This window comes from Lipophrys pholis (genome assembly GCF_963383615.2).
Source record: "Lipophrys pholis genome assembly, chromosome: 11".
Classification (NCBI taxonomy): domain Eukaryota; kingdom Metazoa; phylum Chordata; class Actinopteri; order Blenniiformes; family Blenniidae; genus Lipophrys; species Lipophrys pholis.
Window position 1 is genome coordinate 18,661,027 of NC_137631.1, and position 19,316 is coordinate 18,680,342.

At 40.3% G+C, this 19,316-nt stretch overlaps 1 protein-coding gene across 1 annotated transcript; it reads left to right on the forward strand.

Moving 5' to 3' along the window:
- Window positions 1-2,445: 2,445 nt before the first annotated feature.
- Window positions 2,446-18,181, forward strand: gnrhr4 (gonadotropin releasing hormone receptor 4). The gene is made up of 4 exons (XM_080476070.1): window positions 2,446-2,518; window positions 2,846-3,468; window positions 16,237-16,441; window positions 16,545-18,181. The coding sequence occupies exons 2-4, from the start codon at window positions 2,860-2,862 to the stop codon at window positions 17,006-17,008; spliced, it is 1,278 nt and encodes a 425-aa protein (XP_080332196.1). The 5' UTR covers window positions 2,446-2,518; window positions 2,846-2,859; the 3' UTR covers window positions 17,009-18,181.
- Window positions 18,182-19,316: the final 1,135 nt, after the last annotated feature.

Here is a 19,316-nt window from a genome sequence, read left to right on the forward strand (position 1 = left end):
GTAGAGTGAATTGATAGAATAAAACTTTCTGACTTAAACAGTATCGAGCAGCATTTTGTTTATTTTGTGTTGCAAACTGATTTCCCTGTCTATCTTATATCGTTGTCTTTCTGTAATTAAAGCCTGATAAGTGCCTCTGGATCATCCTTGCACTGGTCTACACATACTGTATGTCAAGGGTCTGCAGCATCATGCACTTTAGTCCCTCTGCTGCAGCTTTTTACAAAATTGCACGTCAATTAACATTTTGATCTCATTTTTAGATTTGCATGCACAGCAGGAATCCTCCGGGGGGGACTCTTTTCTTGAATTTCAAGTTGACAAACCTGGCAACTGTGTAAAAGAATGGTTCAGTACTTCAGTCAGAATAGAATTTGTCACATCTCGACCTGACTGCTGCCTTTCACAGCAGGCGCTAAATGTTGAGTTACCAACCACACGTCTCGGTTTGTAACTGCAAGAGTGCAAATCCCAGGAGATCCTCAGAGGAAAAAAAGAAAGAAAGTTTTATTCAACTGGGAAAGACCCAATCATTTTCACTTCCCGATTCATTTGTGAGTTTGTTGTGTGGAGAGGCATCAGGAAAAAACAAAAACTGAAAAAAATGCTGTACTATGTAATATGGACTAAACTGAACTACTGACTATTGGGGTTTGCTCATAGCTGTCATTGTCTGCTCAATTAGTTGTCAAATTCTATGTCAACGCTGAGTGAGTAGATGTAATCAATAAAAGGTTGACACATTTTGTAGAAGGTTTTCAAGGAACCCTGAACGGCAAACCTGTAAATATCTACTCAAGTACGATAGAGATTAATTTCTTATAGTCTGTCTTCAGAGATAGAAAGAAGTCCAGACTAAAGTTTGCTGGTTGGTTCGGGAATTGAGGGGACTGTTTTTGAACAAAAAGCCTAATCTGGAAGTAACGAAAGCTGTGGGAGTTTGGGAGACTAAATTTGACGGCTAAATCTGAGAATTGAGGAAAAAAACCCATCGAACCCATCAGGCCCCTCTCATGCCAAACACCAAAGGTTGGGTCGGAGCAGGAAGGGAGGACGTTATGATTGCTATAGATGGGAGCTCGAGCGGATGACTCCTGGTAGCCATAGTGTTTCCTGAACTGACGCCAGATTTTAAAGGAGATAGTCACAATTGGGTCTGTGGAAAGGAATCTTGCTCAGAATCAGTTTGCTACAGTCGTTTTCACTGAGTGCATGGCTGCTTCTTGCCTGGGGATCTCAACTATTAGGCCCCGTTTACGCGACAACGAATACGAGTGTATCCGCAAAATATTCTTCACTTTTCGGGGGTCCGTTTACACGACACCAGTGTGCGGATCCACTGTATCCGTGAAGTTTTTATCCCGGCTCCCAAGGTGGAAAGATTCTTTCACGGTCGCTAATCCCTCCTGCGGAGACTTCCGGAGGCTGCGAGCGCTCTTAATGCGCATGCGCATTAGTCTCCCCCTCCCTTCCCTTCCTTCTGCTCATCCACTTGCAAACAAACATGGCGGACCGTAGTGGTATGACATGCGTCACTATTCTAGTTTTATCGTTCATATCAGTACTTTTATAGTTGAGACTCTCTGATAGCATCCGATGCCTCATAAGTCCATGCGGATGTCGGGTGCTCTCTATTTTCTTCACGTTTATAGTGTGTTGTTCTCTGCACACAAATGTCTGTGTGGTTTCATTACAAAATCAAGCAAAAGCGCCCTCCAGTGGCTTGACCTACTAATTACATCGTTGTCCGTGTGTTCGCTGCTGCAGTGGAAAATGCACTCCTTAATGGATTAGGCCTTGTCACGTGAAACGTTGTCGTGTAAACGGGGCCACAGTGAAACAGTGAACTCTCCAGTGGACAAATGAAGACCAGATGCTACTTTTATTGATATTTTACACTTTATGTCTGTGTATTGTTGTCGTGAGCCAGTCTAACCCTACAGTGGCCTAATTTTGGCCCGAGTGCTGAATGTTAGTCAAACCTGAAACAAATAGCCAGTAGGTATTTTTTATTTTTTTTTCAATTGACAGGGTATTGTTGCAATACATGGCTGAGCTTTTACTGAATGAGAATGACAGCAGGAAACCTTGAGTTGGAAGTGGCTGCAGGCTCTTCTGAGTCCTAACCAAAAATAACAAGTCTATTATATTGTTATTTATGAGAAGTAGTGTGGATACAAAACAGAGGAAATAAGCTTTTGTCTCTGGCTCTCCTGAGCCCCTCTCCTTAGCTACAAAAATAATAATAAAACAAATAAATAAATTAAAAAAACATATTGGATTTTTCTCCTTTCCCACTTTGTGAAGATTTCTTTTTTTTTTTTTATATTCCGGTGCTGCAGAGGTGTGGCTATCAGAATTTGAGTATGGCTTAGTGCACTTCACCTCGAGAGGACCCCCGTGGATGATGAATGGATCAAACCAAGCCGAGCTGCTTGGCTCATTGTGCGCGACGCGCAGCGCGGCTGAGAGACGCGCACTGAAGCAACAGCTGCGGCAGAAACAATCCTAATTGCAGGTAGGCTAATTTTCCGCATTTGAACTCCGCGTAGTATTGTTTTTCCCCTAATTTGTATTTGGCGGGCAACAGAAAACAGGAAAGAGACTGGAAAAAATAGAGAATTTTGCCAAAAGTTCACCTAATGATTACATGTTTTGATGAGAGTAAATTGTGCAATTCTCCCAAGCGCGCACAATTCAGTGTCTTTTTTTGGGGGGGTTATATATTGTATTGTGTTTTAGATATTCTTACATGTTTGCGCGCCTTTCTTGTCTGCTGCGTCTTTTTGTTGCGCATTACACCTGTCAACCGATCTAATGATGCTGTGCGTTTTACTTCGATCAGTTCCCACAGTTTAGATGTGCAGTTGGAGACGCCGATGGGGAGAAAAGCCAAAATCTGAGTGGAGCGGGACTCTTTCAGCCAATCTGTGCGCCCCGGCGGTGTCCATCATGTTCCCCCAGTTGACGGATCCCGCGGTGAACGAGAGCTGTCAAGAGTCCGGCTCGGCGTGCAACCGGAGCGCCGGAGGAGACGCGCTGGAGCTGCCCACCTTCTCCACGGCGGCAAAAGTCAGAGTCATCATCACCTTCGCCCTGTGCGCGGTGTCGGCTGTTTGCAACTTAGTGGTGCTGTGGGCAGCCAGCAACGGGGGCAAGCGCAAGTCCCACGTCCGGATCCTCATCATGAACCTGACCGTGGCGGACCTGCTCGTGACTTTCATCGTGATGCCGGTGGACGCCGTGTGGAACATCACGGTGCAGTGGCAGGCCGGAGACGTCGCCTGCAGGCTGCTCATGTTCATGAAGCTGGTGGCGATGTACTCCTGCGCCTTTGTGACGGTGGTCATCAGCTTGGACAGACAGTCAGCCATACTGAATCCTCTGGGCATCAGCGAGGCCAAGAGGAAAAGCAAAATCATGTTGACTGTAGCCTGGACGATGAGCGTGATCCTGTCGCTCCCTCAGGTGAGATAAAATACGTTCTGTGTTGTGCCACTCTTGGACCTTCTCAGTCTGCACTCATACTACATGCGTAATAACATATTACATATTGCTAATATGTGCACCTCTAAAATCACAAGGAATGAAACCAAAGAAGTTCAAAAAAACTTTTTGTTCGCTTTTATAATGCAATCATGAGGGGCAACTTCACTGACTGACATCACTTGCAGCATGCAATGCCAACGAGCTTATCAATGCTCATCTAAAATGCACACGTATTGTAGCTCCCCATGAAATCAATAACAAATCTGAACAGATGCAGCAAGCATATGGATTCATCATTCAAAGAGTTGCCAAACCACCTTGAGGAAGAAACAAAACAACACAGGATGGTGTTTTGAATTAGTTCCCTAACAATTAAGATGTTTCCTAAATAAAATACATTTTTTAGAAAAAGGATTAAGAAAAAAAAACATTTTTTTGCACTCTCTTGCTATTACGCAGGGTAAGTGTAGTAATTAGTTAGGCACATCAATTAAGTATAAAGTAGAAATCCTGTGGCTTTCTTGATCAGAGCCAATTATGTGAATTAAGAACTATGATTCAGGCCTCAGTGACTAATAAAGAATCCATCCATCCATCCATCCATCCATCCATCCATCCATCCATCCATCCATCCATCCCGGATTCATTAAAATTTGATCCTCAAAACTATATAATCAGTTTGAGAAGCCTTGAATTATTGTAGTTGTCTGATATATTATTGTCATTATTCTTCATGTTTTCCAAATGCCCCTAAGTAAGAAGATTTATCTAAGAACCCTCTACCTTTTATTCAATTTTGCAGAGAGCCTTCTATAAACTTTGTCCATTTTTATTTTTTTTTTGAGAGGTTTTTCCAAGTCATCCATTATGTCTGAACAAAGAAACACTAAAACAATTTTCCCATATTAGATGCAGAGTGCATCAGGTTCACTTAGTCCTTGGTCTTGTGTTCCATTATGCTTGTAATGTACGTATGAACCACACCTAAAAGGCACCCTGCTTCCCGTCCATGTTTTACAGCAAAACAAGCCCAGCTGACGTGTTCAAAATGCTTGACGTCCCAAAATTCTGTTCAAATTTGTTGAACGGTGGCTGTTAAACCGTTGGTGCGGGCATGATTTTCTCTCAGGAATCCCGTTGGATTTCTGAGCAGACATACAGCACTGGACCTTACCGGCCCACTGGGTTTTCAGAAGGTTAGCAAACATCAGGGCTGCTTTAAAATAAAAATCTTAGATTCAGTGTGAAAACACTTTCTTATTTGTTCAACCTTTTTCCAGTGAGACGGCGCGTCAGGAGAGTCACGAGACAAGAGGTGCAACTGATGAATTTCTCACAGGTCCTCAGACAATGTACTGAGTTAGTCAGCAGCAGATATCATGCAAATAGTGTTTTCTTTAACTATTTGGTAATGTTAATAACTGCACAGTTTGTCTTCTATAATGACAGAAGAAAATAGACAGCGGGGTTTTATGTGTTGATACAGGTTATCTAACTGTTAATATCTTTGCGGTTGAGATTGTTCTCCCCAGAATGATTCACTCAGTGTTTGGTTGTGACATTATAGAATAACAGAGTCAGTGGCCGCTGGAGCAAAATACTGAGGATGAACCAGGGATGCATTTATTTATTTATTTTTATTGGAGACGAGAGAAGTGAGCTTGTGACAGGGAATTTACTGCTTCAAATGTTTGGCTCAGCAAGAGAAATATGTGAAGAAAGTGACAGCCACTGCCTGCCCCTACCGTCTTCTCCGACACTGTGAGACCCCTGGACGCTCATCTTCTCCCCCTTACACACCGCAGTGCAGCAGCCCACCTCTTTGTTCCTGACGTGTGTCGTTCACCCATGGATACGACGAGAGGAACGATCTCCCAAAGGGGAATGAGAGAAGTTACTTCACTTCTTGGTCCTTTTTGATGGTCAATCCTTAGTTATTTATTCTTTTACAAGACCCAAGTTGTCAATATCAATTCTGATGGCTAAGTATTAAAACCAAGAGTGCTTTATCTCCGCTCCTTATTTATGTCAACACCTCGTTGAACGTTACCAGCAGTGCTGTTAGAACATAAAACTGCACATTTCCAACAGATGTAACATCACCTGCAAGCACAGAAAAATATCCTTGCATCTGTTGGTGAGGCAGGACACACGCAGGATATATAAAGGTTAATAGAAAATGTGCCACACATGCTGGAGCGCAGACAAATGAAACAGTGTACAGAAAACGGGTGGGATCACAGGTTAACACTCAAGTGATTCAAGTCAAAGCAATCATCAGCACATTTGCAAACAAACAAACAAACAAATGAAAAATCCAAATTCTTGTATTGTTTTCCACCAATTTACTTGACATACAATGAACGTCCTATGTTCATTATTTTCACCGTTTGTTATTGGAGGGGCTTCTTGATTTTTTAAAGGTCTGAGCCTTTAGTGGTTGTGGTCCGGGACACTTCAAAAACCTTCCTGCAACGGTGAGTCAGAGCACAGTAGCTCGCCTTTCACTGAATTCCATCAACAGCAATATACATCGCAGACATAACCTACCGATGGCGGTTTGTTCTCAGCTTTGTGGTGCAGAATGACTCCTGCATGGCGATTGTCATGTGCTCAAAGTAAGTGTGGTTGAAATGTGACCTCACTCGACACTGGTCATTGTGTTCACACTGTTTGGCATGCACCCTCATTATTTTTCAGGCCACAGTCCATGATAACAAGTGATGCTGCAGACTTCACGACACCTAAAGCTGCTTTTCATATAATGTGACTGGACGTTGACTTTTATACCATCACGGCCTGATCCATGTGGGTTGGAGATTAAAAAATTTAAGGGATGATTTAAAAAGAGAATAGCACAAACATTTCAAGGTTTGTCAAGGAGTCATAAGGAGCATGTTCAGTCAGTATTTTCAATTAAAATTTTTTTTAGTACAGCGAGCGTCACAAGTGCAAATAACAACTCCAAATATTTCTTATCACCAGTAGCTCTACTTTCTAAGTTGTAAATGACGTTTCTAAGTATGTTCTAACTGAGTCAGAATGCCAAAATGAAGTTACGAGTTTAAATCAAACACCACAACATTCACGGCAACATATATCTTTAGAATTGGATATAATGCAAGCGTAACAAAGACAAATAAAAATGGAGAAATAAGATTGCGACACTGTGGGACAGTGGTTAGTGCTCTCATCTCACAGTGAAAATGTTGTTGGTTCCAATGTTTTTTTCGCGTGTGTGTGTGTGTGTGTGCTTGTGTGCGTGTGTGTGTGTGTGTGTGTGTGTGTGTGTGTGTGTGTGTGGGCGGGGGGGTCTGGCTTCCTCCCACAGTCCAAAAACATTTATTTTAGAGTCATTGTTGATCTTAAATTGCCCCTCGGTGTGAATGTGAGCATGTGTGATTGTTTGTCTCTGTATTTGCTCTGTGACAGATTGGCGACCTGTTCAGGGTGTACCCCACCTGAGCTCTCGGTTAGCTGGGATTGGCTCCAGCGTCCAGAGATCCTGCACAGGATAAATCAGTATAGAAGGATGGGTGGATGGATATTTGATGAGTGTTATTTTAGCCACCTGTCCACTGTGAACCCTGTAATAACCAACAGTTTGCTGGGATCTAATCTCGCCATGACCCTGAACAGGATAAAGTGGGATAGCAAATGGAAGGATGGATAGATATGATTATTATCCTTGTGAAGTAGCTTTAATCTCTCTGAAAAAGACATTTCCCCAGAGGGGATTGGAGTTCTCTGACAATGGAATTGCACATTGAAAATTAAAGTACGATTCATTGGAGTATCTGCAATGAATCATCCTTTTTTTCCCCCCTGGAAGTTTCTTATATTTCCTTGTCAGAGATTCACAAACAAGAACTTTTAAAGTAGTCTACACTGAGCTTAAGCTCATGTTCTATGAACCAGTCTGATATGAGTTTTGTGTGTGCCGTTAAGGTCCCCCGTAACATGTTGGGCTCTGATTGCAGCCCTGCACAGCCCCTCACATGTATTTGAAGGTTAAGAGCAAACTATTAAAATAATTTAAGGCTCCTCTTAGGATTAAACAGTTGAAATGGTAATAACTGGGGTGGTTGTATCTCAGTTTTCAGCAGGTTAGATCCCACATCTCCCTGTTTACATGTCAAAGTGTCATTGGACATTCAACCCCAAGCTCCTCCCAATACCCCAAGCACCTTGCATGGTTTGTGACTGTGTTTGAAGGGATGAATGTGACTTATTTGTGGACTATATTATAAGATTTTGTCTGTGTTGTAATCTTTTTTTTTAGGTCTTTTCTATTGCTTTTCTTTTTTATCAAAGCTTTGTCATTGTGTCCGACATCCTCACATATTGTATTTGCTGGATTGAAAGTAGGGCGGCACAACATCTCATATTGTGCCAATAAGTGTTGCACTTTATTCCTGTGTGCAGAAAGCAAGGGTGTTTGCTCAGATGAATACATTTCCTCTAAATTCATTGCCGATACTAGAATGTAGTCTGAATATTAGACATTTGTGCCTCTATATTTATGATATACGCATATATGCAGGAGCAATTACAGATTCTTTGATATTGAACAGGACAGGTGACTGGATGCTCATGAAGATATTCTTTTATTGATAACCTTAAAGGTTTCCTGCAAAAGACTCAGATTTAAGATGTCCTTCATAAATGTGAGACTTATTGAAGGATATCAATCAATGACTTCACTGCGATCAAAATATCCACCTTTACCAGAAGAAAACGGTACGAGATCTGTCAATACAAGCCATTCATCCGCCTGGGAAGCATTTCTGTGTGCCCTCCCACGTGGAGCAATAGGTTTTCTACACCGCATGGAAGAAGAAAAGACCTCCAGATTCCTGTGCTTAAAAATTCCAGCAGCTGGAACGGGAACGCTCGTCTCATTTCTATGACTGACGCTTGACTGTCAGGGGGAGCTCAGTGTTTGCCTTTTTATCACAACACGCAGCATCTTTACCTCACCTTCAACTTCTACACCCTCTCACGGAAGCGCTGCCACTTTCTCGGCTTTGTAAATATAAACGTCTGTACATCTTGTACAAACAGCACCGTGTGATTTCTAAGCACTTTAAATAGCCTCTGCAATCACTTGCTAAAAAGCACAGTGAGCATTCATTCCGCCTTTTTCCCCAATCGGTCTCAGCTTTGTGTATTCCAGCTATGCATTGCTATCAGATATATTACAGCGGCCACTGATGAGCCGCTGTGATGTTGAATGAACTAGAATCTCAAAGTGCTAAATATGTTTATTTTATGTAAAGCTGAAATGCTTCCACCTGTGATTTTGATGAATATATCAAAGCCTAAAGCCCTCTGAAAGAAAGCGTAGGATCAGATGGGTTCTGGGGCCAAACACTCAAACATGCCTTTTGTTGTCTTTCATTAGCCAGGGTTGATTGGATGAGTCTTAGTTTAGAGAGAGAAAGGTAACTGGTGACATGTGAAACACACAAACCAAATCTGATGTTAAAAGGAACTTTACTCCCAAGTACTGTAGGAAATATTTAATTTAGTAATGTCACTAGTTTTAGCAGTAATGAACAATTTCTGTCACTAAACTGATAATGGAGTCAGAACTTGTTGTATATGATAAGAGTTAACGAGATACAGCCGTCCTCTCTCTTCACCTTTAACACGAGCCACAGTTTTTGTCTGAATATTTAAGATTTTTTTATTTTTCTTCTCGTTGAATTGTTGAAAAGAGAATTGCCGTACTACTCCTGAACTAACTGTAAGAATGTACGTAAGAATTTTTACTCATCCTTCCACTGTACCTATGGTTTATAATCTGCCTTAAGGTATCAGTAGCTCACCTTATCAAGACTTTAGTTTACCCCCAAAATTTGGTTGCTGCTTTTTTCTGTGGAAGAGGTGTTATTCTGAGTTTTACATGAAATCTGAGTTCAAGTGCAGTGAGGACTTAAAAAAAATTGATTAACTCACCCCCAAAAAATAACAAAAACTATAATTGGAACTTATTTGGAACTTAATTGTAAACCTCTGTGTTTTCCAATACTACCGGGCTGTGGATAATAACAGGGCTGCAACGTTTCAATTGTACCGACACGGCAGATCAATCAGGGAAGCACTAAATTCAAGGTGCAACTTCACCTTCTTTTCCCGCTCAACAAACTCACACGTGCACTCCTGCTGTTTGTTCTCCCCGTTAACAAGGGCAGGTAATCAACTCAACTAGTAAATCAAAAATGTTCGGTTTCCACGGCACCTGAACATACAAATGTAATAATATACATCTTACATGCACATAAATGTAAAGAAATATGACACAAGAGGTAACTCCAGTTAAACAATGATTTAATTTAAAATGAGTTATTTCATTTGGATAATGATTTAATCAGTTGTCAGACGGACACCCACAGCAACCCCACAGTAACACATCTATGTGTTCATTATCAAGACGTCCAATTTAACAGAGACTTAAAGTAAAGCGCAAGTTACTCTGTTATTCTCAGTAACGAGTTAATAACCCCACAACCTTTAATGCAAGTAAATTAAGGGAAATAAGGATGACTTTTCTGTCAAATTCCCAACACTTTCGGGATGACATGGAACAAAGCTCCCCCAGTCCCTTGATTTAAGAATAAATACAAGTACAAACACCATTTTTTGTGGTTGTGCTTGTCCGTACCGAACCTCATGGTTCGTATAGCGTTCATGTGACAGGCATTAAACCTACAAGACAGGTAAATTACTTCTTCCTTGGACTTGATATTCATGTGATTACTGAGGTTCTCGTCCATGTGTCTTACTCATCCTCTTCAATGTTTGTGTCACAGCCTGTCTTTTGGTGTTTGTCAGCATATTACAGTTAATGGGGTGTGGAGATTTCAGAAAGTGTTTATTTTTTATATATTTGATTTTGGATTCTTATGTACATTTCCTGCTATGAGGTTTTTACTGTTGTCGTTTTTGTTGGAAATAATTCTGTTTGTATTATTACACAGGTTTTTGATGGTTTAGTGGTTTAGTTTTACGATTTATGAAAAATCTGGAAAAATCCATTCATCAAACAATACTTTTCTCGATGTAATCGCCCTGACAAAGCTCAGATATTACAGTAGCTGCCCAAATTTTTTTTTTTTTTTTAGAAACAGCAACTCAAATAGTCATTAGTTAGTGTAGAAGTATTTCTGCACTCTGAACTTCTTAATTAGATCCGCGGGAGAAGAAAACCAAACAGGCTGCCACTGCTGTCGGTAAAGAACAGGAGGCTGTGGATAAATGAGCACAGGCTCTCCAAAATTGGGACAGTGGAGGTTTGGAGCTCTGATGCTTTTTGAATTTCCACTGATGACGGGGTTAAAGTTCACTGTAAACAACACAAGAGTGTCCTCTCTGCCGTGAAGCGAAAAGTCAGGCTCCTGCTGGTGGTGTGATGTGTCGGGGAGTTTGGGGATGAGTTCTTGAATGACTCCAGGTCCCTTTAAATGAATATAATTAAACCCTTCAGTGTTGTGGCTCATATCCATGCATTTATCAATGCATAACCAGTTTCACCGGGGCGAAGGTTGTATATCTTCCGCACTGCTGCTGTCACCTCAGAGTGCTTTCTTAAGCACAACTGTTATTGAGGTGACACAGTCATGATGTTTTGATCCACTGGAACACCTCAGGGACGCGGAGGAATGAAAGATTCACACCGTGAAGGTGCTACCCACAAATTTGCTGCAGCTGTTGTGTCAATATTGATCAACGTCTTTCTTGCACAGTCCTCAATCTATGTCTCGGAGAATCAATGAAGCCCTGAAGGCAGTTCTGAAGACCAAGTCCAGTACGAGAAAGACGTACATAAAACATAACCAGTGATTGTACTGCAATAATTCTACAGTAGAGAATAGAGAATAGATAGCAGGGAGGGACTGTCACATCTCTCTGTTGGCTTGTGGGTTTACAAAGAATGGCCGGAGCTGTACATGATGTGCAAAGTCTTCATTGTCATGCTGCACTGTGGATATATTGTATATGGCAGAGACTGCAGCAACATGTAGAATTCTCTATGTTTGGGACTAATAAGAGAATATGTATTGGAATGTTACTCTCAGTGAGTCAGTGGTGACAGCCATGTTTCACTTACATCTTTAACTTTAATGAACAACATATTGATGCAAGCAGTGAGAAAGAGTGGCATTCGGGGAGAAGCTTGTTCTTTTATTCCAACTGTAAGTGACGTAGACTTTGGGCCAAGAAACATCACACAGTTAATATTTGGAACATGTTGTCATGTCACTCATACAAGTGACACTGATGGCATTGATGACATCTCTCTCTCTCTCTCTCTCTCTCTCTCTCTCTCTCTCTCTCTCTCTCTCTCTCTCTCTCTCTCTCTCTCTCTCTCTTTCCCTCAAGTCAAAATATATCTGAACATTATCGAGATCTAATGTCAACAAATTTGCAGGGGGAAAAATAAATCACTTGCTGCAGCTCCTCTCAGAAGTATCAGCCCCGTTCCCTGCGGGCTTCAGGTGGCACAATTGAGTAATGCGAAATATAGAATAACAATTTTTTTTCTGCCTGGCTTCTGTTCCTTCTCCTAGTAATTTATGTGTGAAAATATACATTTTTATATTTCACAGCTTCAAAAGAGAGGCCACTATCAGTGGAAAGTTTGTTTTTCATTTATTTATTGTGAACCTGCAAACTGATCTTAAACACAGGGTTGTAATGTTTGACTCTATAGAATTCTGTAAGCCAAACCCACTTTAAAAATGTTTCAAGCAATCATTAAAATGGAAATGAAAGCAGGTCACAAACAATAGATTCTCTCATATTAAATACAGCATGTTTACTTACCTATGTTTACATACGTCTCTTCATTTTATATGGCTGCTATCAAGTCTAAACAGGACTTTCTGGTTAAGTGAAAACAAAGACAGACAGACAAACATAATAAATTTACAAATTGTACAGTTGGAAGGTAAAACATCCATTTCCCTCAAAGCTTTACATTCCGTAGGGAGGTAGAGGGCAGTAACTGATCCAACTGACGTTGGGTGGAGGCAGGTGCACCCTGGGCAGGTTGCCGATTTATCGCGAGGACATTTCAGAGTCTTTTATTAACATAAAACACGTTTGTTTGGCTGTGTGGGAATATCCAGAGAATCCCCACGCATGCACACAGACAACATGAAAACTATCCACAGAAATCCCAGAATAGAAGCAGGGATTATTCTCCGTGTGAGACGATATAGTGGCGGCAACCGCACTGCTGATATGTCATACCACTGAAGCGATCAAAAACTGAAACCTAAAACCCCAGCACAAGAGAAACGTGAGAAATTTATATTTAACAGACTCTTTCTAGAGTTTTCACACTTGTTTTGTGTGGAGGGGTTTGTGAAGGAGGTCTGACTCACAAAGTAGACAAATCATGTTTACCAAGAGACAGACGGCGAATACAACTGATGGAAAAAATTGAAACAACATGCAACTTTGACTGCCATAATGTAAAAGTACACTCGATTTGACTTTATCTGCGTTTACTAAGCAGAGCAGTGACAAACACTGAGTCTTTCATGATTTGTGAACGTTTTCACAGTTTTAAATTTTTTTTATTTTATCTACATTTCATGAGAACACAAATTTTTGGCACGAATTTAACGAGGGTGATGCAATGGAAAACAAGGGTTTATTCCTCTGGGGGCATATTTGTTCGTCTGCAAGAAGCACAGTTACAAGAATTCACTTTAAAGTGTCGAATAGCTCAGTAACTCTCAATGAATTCAAAGCGTGTCCGACGTGTCACGGTCTCGTCTTTCCTTCAAACATTTCATTCATCAGACGCACAAAGCAAGTGGTCCAAGGAGAAAATTCCAAAGATGAATCTTGACATCAGTTCCTGCGTAGATCTCGTCGACATCACTGGTCTAGTTTCTAAAGACAAATGACATGTTTTACATGCAGGAAGATTGAAATGCAAACAACACTGAGAAAGATAGAGAGGCTCGAGCAAGCCCAGCTGGAAACTAATCACTCGCATAGTATATTCAGACAGAATATATCTGTCCATCTTGTTTATTTTTTTTCTTCCTCATCTTCTTCATCTCACTGCTCCAATCACAATTAGTTTTTTCTTTTTTTAAATTGTTATTAGAGAGCTTTTTCTCAGATTTAACTATGCTCTTGACTCGATAGAAAACTAAGTGCATCACATTATTGGCTCAGCAGCAAAGGTTCTACATTATACAGTATGCGGCTCAGTTCAAGCCTTAATTTCTCTGTCCTTGTGTCCGAGACTTGGCCAAGATGCCAACAAGTCCAAGTTTCCAGTTTGAGAAGCTGTCAGACTGGTGTGTGTGTGAATGGGGGGGTAAATATGGCTTATGTAACATGTGGTGAGCCAAGCAAAATGTAAAGATGCACTATACGATGTATTTATCATTTGATTTTAGACACCCGTTTAACAAAAGTCCATTATTAATAGTGACTACTATAAATTCCATTTCAATAGGGACCTAACAATACAAAAGTTTCTTCTACTTTTTGATTTTGATTTACACAAATACGATATGAATGTGGCTGTTATAAGAAGATGAACTCACTGCAACGGTCACTTATGCTTTATAATTGGCTCCCAGCCATGTAATCTAAATCCAATGGCAATTCTATTAAAAGCAATGACCTGGCTACTGGCAGTATTTGACATCTGTTTTTTTTTGCTAAAGAATTCAGTTTGAAAATGGGATTGTTCTCTCACTCTACCAGAGAACTGAATGTCTCAATTACACCCAGTCATCGGGTGCTATGACCGTTCTTTGATTTTCTCGTGAGCACTTGGTGCATTAGCTCACAAAGGAGACACAAGAGAAGGAGGAACTGAGAAACCTATTCGGCAAGGTGGACCCCCCTCACTAACTCCTCCACTGTTTTCAGTCACGTACTAATTACTGATGATACAGAAAGTGCAAAGATTTACAGGGTGTCGAAAAAGATTGACGACGAGAGATGGAAAATAATGTGGCTCCAAATGTGGCTCAAAAGAAGGACAAAATGTGGAGTCCACACACTGCAAATTAAAGTTAAACGGAATTTATTCAAGAGCACTAGAGTCAAGAGTCAAAACTAAGTTGAATATGTGGTTAGTTCAGCAGTAATGTGTGTGATTGGTGGTTTCGTACTTTGTGCTCTTCTCTCATAGCGGAAAAGGTTGTGGGTTCAAATAATAAATTACCCATCGGTGTGAGTGTGGGTGGTGTGTCTGTCTCTTTGTGTTTGTCCTGTGGTGGACTGGCTCCAGCAACCTGAATTGGGAAAAGGCAGAATTGTAGGTTTGGTTTCAGTTTTTCTTGTTAATGTTTAATATAGATAGTTTTCTTTCTTCTAATCAGCTCCATGTTTGATCTGCACCATGACAAATGGAAGCGGATCAATATGTAAGAGTGCAGTAATCATCTGCAATCAAAGGAGAAAATCAACTGATTGCAACATGCTGGGACAGGAAAGTGCTGTTGGACAGGTTCGAATTCACGAATACTGAAACTTCAGATCTTTTCTCATTGACCCCTTTATATGGAAACTGAAAACAGGTCATTGGAGACCTTGGCAGAGGCAGTATCAGTGCTGTGAAACAAGTGGAAGCCATCTGGTTGCCTTTCATACAAGACATCCGCTGAGTGGAGACTACTTCCTCTAAACTCTTGAATGAAAAGGCAGCATGGACATCTTGAGTTGACTAAAACACATGTATTAAGAGCTGTCTTTTAAAATCACTTTTAAAAGACAAGTATGGATGCAAACTGAAGGGCTCGTGGTAAATTGAGTGTGCGTACTATGTTCAATCCACTTCTGGAACTAGTCGCAAAAGTAAGATGTTAGAGTAAGAACAAAACAGAAAACAGTTGGAAAAAAAAGAAAAAGGATTTTTGCTGACAGTTGCAGATACGTAGGTGGTATCACAGTTGTGACTTACAACTTAAATAATCTTAGAGCATTTAAAGTTTCACTTTGAGGCTTTTTTGTTTTAATTTTGTTTTAAACGTGCAAAACTGAATCAAATAATATTCAGCCTATTACCTACACTAATAAAAGTAATGTACTGAAACATTACAAAATGTCAAGGTCACTTGTATCAGATATAACAAAAGGACTATAAAACAAATATCTGAAGTGGAACACAAGCTATTTTCTTAAACGTGTTACAAATGATCTAACTCTAAACAATGACTACAGATTTAGCATTTTTTTGAAAGTGAAACACCTTCTGTGCCCACGCACATTGACGTGGCCTCGAACGACTCAAAATCAGTATATTTTATTGTGAAATGCAGGAAATTCATCTGTGTTGCTGCTGTTTTTTCTGTGTATCAGTAACTCACTGGACTCGATACCTTCGCTCTGTAGGCGACTCTTTCTCTCGATGTTACGTAAGAAACAAAAACCTGAGTACGGTCATAGTAAATGTCACATGAATGAAAAGCGAGACCAGACTGTCGGCACCTTATTGAAAGTGAGCGGCTTTACCCAAGTGAAGACGCTATAAGTGAGCATTAATCAGTCTCATCAATGAATTTACAGCTCATGCCACAAAGGTGAAGGACAAACTGAACTTTAAACATCAATGTTATACAAAAATGTTTTTGTTTCCATCCTTGTTTGAGGATTCATGAATGAATGATGACGTCCATTCAAAAGGAGCATCTTCAGATGTTTCTCCCTGCATGGCTGGATGCTGCCGTTTCCACTTCACATTACTATTCTTGTCTCTCTTCACAGATGTTTATATTTCATAACGTGACCATCACGGTCCCGGAGAACTTCACCCAGTGCACCACCCATGGCAGTTTTGTGTGGCGCTGGCAGGAGACCCTCTACAACATGTTCACTTTCGTGTGCCTCTTCCTTCTGCCTTTGGCCATCATGATCTTCTGCTACACACGGATCCTTGTCGAGATCTCCAGCCGCATGGCTCGCAGTAACTGTAAATCCCCCTTTTGGTTTTACTTTCAAAACAAACTTCTGCTGAGTCATATCTTGCGGACCACATGCGGTTTGACTGACAAAGACACTTTGTTCTCTTCCAGTGCTGTCTCGAGGTGTTCATCTCCGTCGGTCCCACAACAACATCCCCAAAGCCCGGATGAGAACACTCAAGATGAGCATTGTCATTGTGACCTCCTTCATCATCTGCTGGACCCCGTACTACCTGCTGGGCCTTTGGTATTGGTTGTTCCCCGAAAAAATGGAGGAGACCGTCTCTCACTCGCTGACTCACATGCTGTTTATCTTCGGGCTCTTCAATGCTTGCCTGGACCCCATCACCTATGGCCTGTTCACTATTCACCTACATCAGGGCCTGAAAAGATGCCGTCACAGTTCAAACGCACGAACGGAAATAGTAAACAACACAGGCTTCATGCAGATGACTTGCCAGTTGTCTCACAGGCAGATTGCCTCGGCGAGTCAAACGACACACTCAGAGGAGCTGAACGACAACAACAGCCCCAAAAATGCCCCAAGTTCTGTTTTTCCGGTGAGCAAGATATAGCGGCTCGAAGTATTTCAAAACAAAAGATTTCCTCAATATTTCTCTAACTACATCGTCAATTTAACCAATTTTCTTTTACGTTTTTTTTTTTTTTTTTTTAAAGTTGAAGTTCTTTAAAAATGACGGTTTTCACAGAATGAACCTGTTTACTTCTGTCCCACTGATGTAATCAGTGCTGGATTACAGCTTAACTTGATTCTTCCCGTGCTTTTGTGCCCCTGGATGCCACTGTTGACATTTTGAAAATGGCTCCAGAGAAATATGTGTTGTTGCACTCGAGGAGTTTTTAGAATAATCTTGGTGGTGGTCTCAGCTCTGTGGGTTAGAGAGCGTGGCCGCGCATCAAACCAAAGACCGTCTCCGGATTTTAATTTAGACTTGGATGAAAATAAATCTTATTGAAGTGGATAAAAAGTGTCAGAAGATGCCCTGCACATGTCCTGCGCTCCAGCACTATAGGACTGGGTTTACATAGAAAACTCTGAGTGATTGACAATCAGTTAGATGCGAGTCAGTCTCAAATGTTGCTGCTGAGTTTTACTTATGTGATGTTGTGTTTTCTTCTGTAATGAAATGGAAAGTTGCAAATTGGTGTGAGTCCATTTCTGTTGCTATTTTTATGACTATGTGATATTCTGTGTTTGTTTGAAAACAGGTTTTCTTGCTTTCGATGGAAATATGGCTTTCACTATTGGTCGTGATAGTGCTGTATGTGCAATATAAAAATACTGTGATTGAATTTAATTTCAGCAATAAATGTGAGGCTGTTCATTCATGAATGTAACTGCAGTGGATGTTTTTGACGTGGTATTTTACTGCTTACTTTGTTAAAGATCGATTCAATGTTCACTGTGTCGCACCAACGTCTCACTGGCACAGCTCGATAAATCCAAACATACCATATGTCATTTGAATATTCTATATTTATATTAAGTGTTATTTGCTGACTATGGTGTGACTTATATTGCATACTCAGAGCAAAAAAAAAAAAAAAAAGTTCATTGAAAAGTTAATGACCTTGTGAGATGTTTTAATGTCCTTTCACCTCTAAAAATAGTAATTAAAATTTGTTTTTGCATGATATTACCTTTTTTTTTTTTTTTTTTTTTAAATTAGGTCCAGTATAGTATGCTCAATAAGCATAAACTGTACTTGCAATGTGTTTATTTGATCAATAAAACAAAATAAATCAGCAGTTGTATACAAGTCTCTAACCTCATACTGCAGCCGGGCTTTTCATGTTCTCTCTGTGAATGTTTCATTTTTTGTGTTGGACCTGAACGTGCTAAGAATGAAGGCCGAGCTGTAAGTATCATTATTCACTTTAAGACTATCAAGAGGAAGTACTTATGAGTTGCTCCTTTAGTGTTGGTCATCTTATTTAAGAAAAAAAAGTCTACTTCTTCATTTCAATGTGGATGATAGCCTCACATGCCCCCAAGGTTAGAAACAATAATCTTCATTAAGTTGCTGAGTTGCTGAATATAGTCGGATGTGAGGCATATTTTCTTTTATAATGATGAAACACTATAAGTATATCTTAATTCGTCAGCTCAAACTGCAAGATAACAGTCCATTTGAAAGAAGGATAACACGTGAAGAGAAATGAAATAAAATGAAGAATAATTATGTCATCAACACATGATTGGATAACAATAAGAGAGCCACTACAGAGAATGAGGAGCTTCTTGTTTCATCTTCTGGGCTGCTTATTGCAACAATCAGTAGTAAAGAAAATAAAAATAAGTGCAGCCTTGTTAGTGACTGAAAGACCATGGCGTTTCAAAGTGTTACTGGAAATATCTCTTGAAATAAATTGTTGGGCAATTTGTCTGTTTATGCACAAACATTCTTAAGATGTGGACGAGGAAACAAAATTGTGGTAAAATGTGTTTTCCATTTATTTATTAATATATATTCACTTTAGCTGTTTTGGAATACTCAATCTCCTATTTTTTTCATAATATTTTTTGTCCAAATCTACCATTTCAGGTCATCTTGGCATGCTCCATCTGGTGCCTGAGATACAACATTATCGAATGCAGGAGAACAACTCGGAACACGCCGCAGTGAGATTATTTTCTTATGACTGGAGCCATTTGAAGATCGGGAGTGGAGTTTTATCATCAACACCAGAGATGAGTTTCTTTAATCACCGATTTTGAGGTTTCTCCTCACATTAACCTCCCACTCTACCACCTCCTGGTATCTTCAGTCCTCAAATCTCTGCATTCACACAGTAAATATTGCAGCCGATAGTATCAGCCAGATGAATTGAGTATGATTTGAGTTTAAACATAAAATTTCG

Excerpts from the sequence above, each read along its gene's own strand:
- gnrhr4 (XM_080476070.1), top strand. The coding sequence starts at position 2,860 with ATGTGCAGTTGGAGACGCCGATGGGGAGAAAAGCCAAAATCTGAGTGG. Across the intron at positions 3,469-16,236 it reads TGATCCTGTCGCTCCCTCAG|ATGTTTATATTTCATAACGT; the intron begins GTGAGATAAAAT and ends CTCTCTTCACAG. Across the intron at positions 16,442-16,544 it reads CCGCATGGCTCGCAGTAACT|TGCTGTCTCGAGGTGTTCAT; the intron begins GTAAATCCCCCT and ends GTTCTCTTCCAG.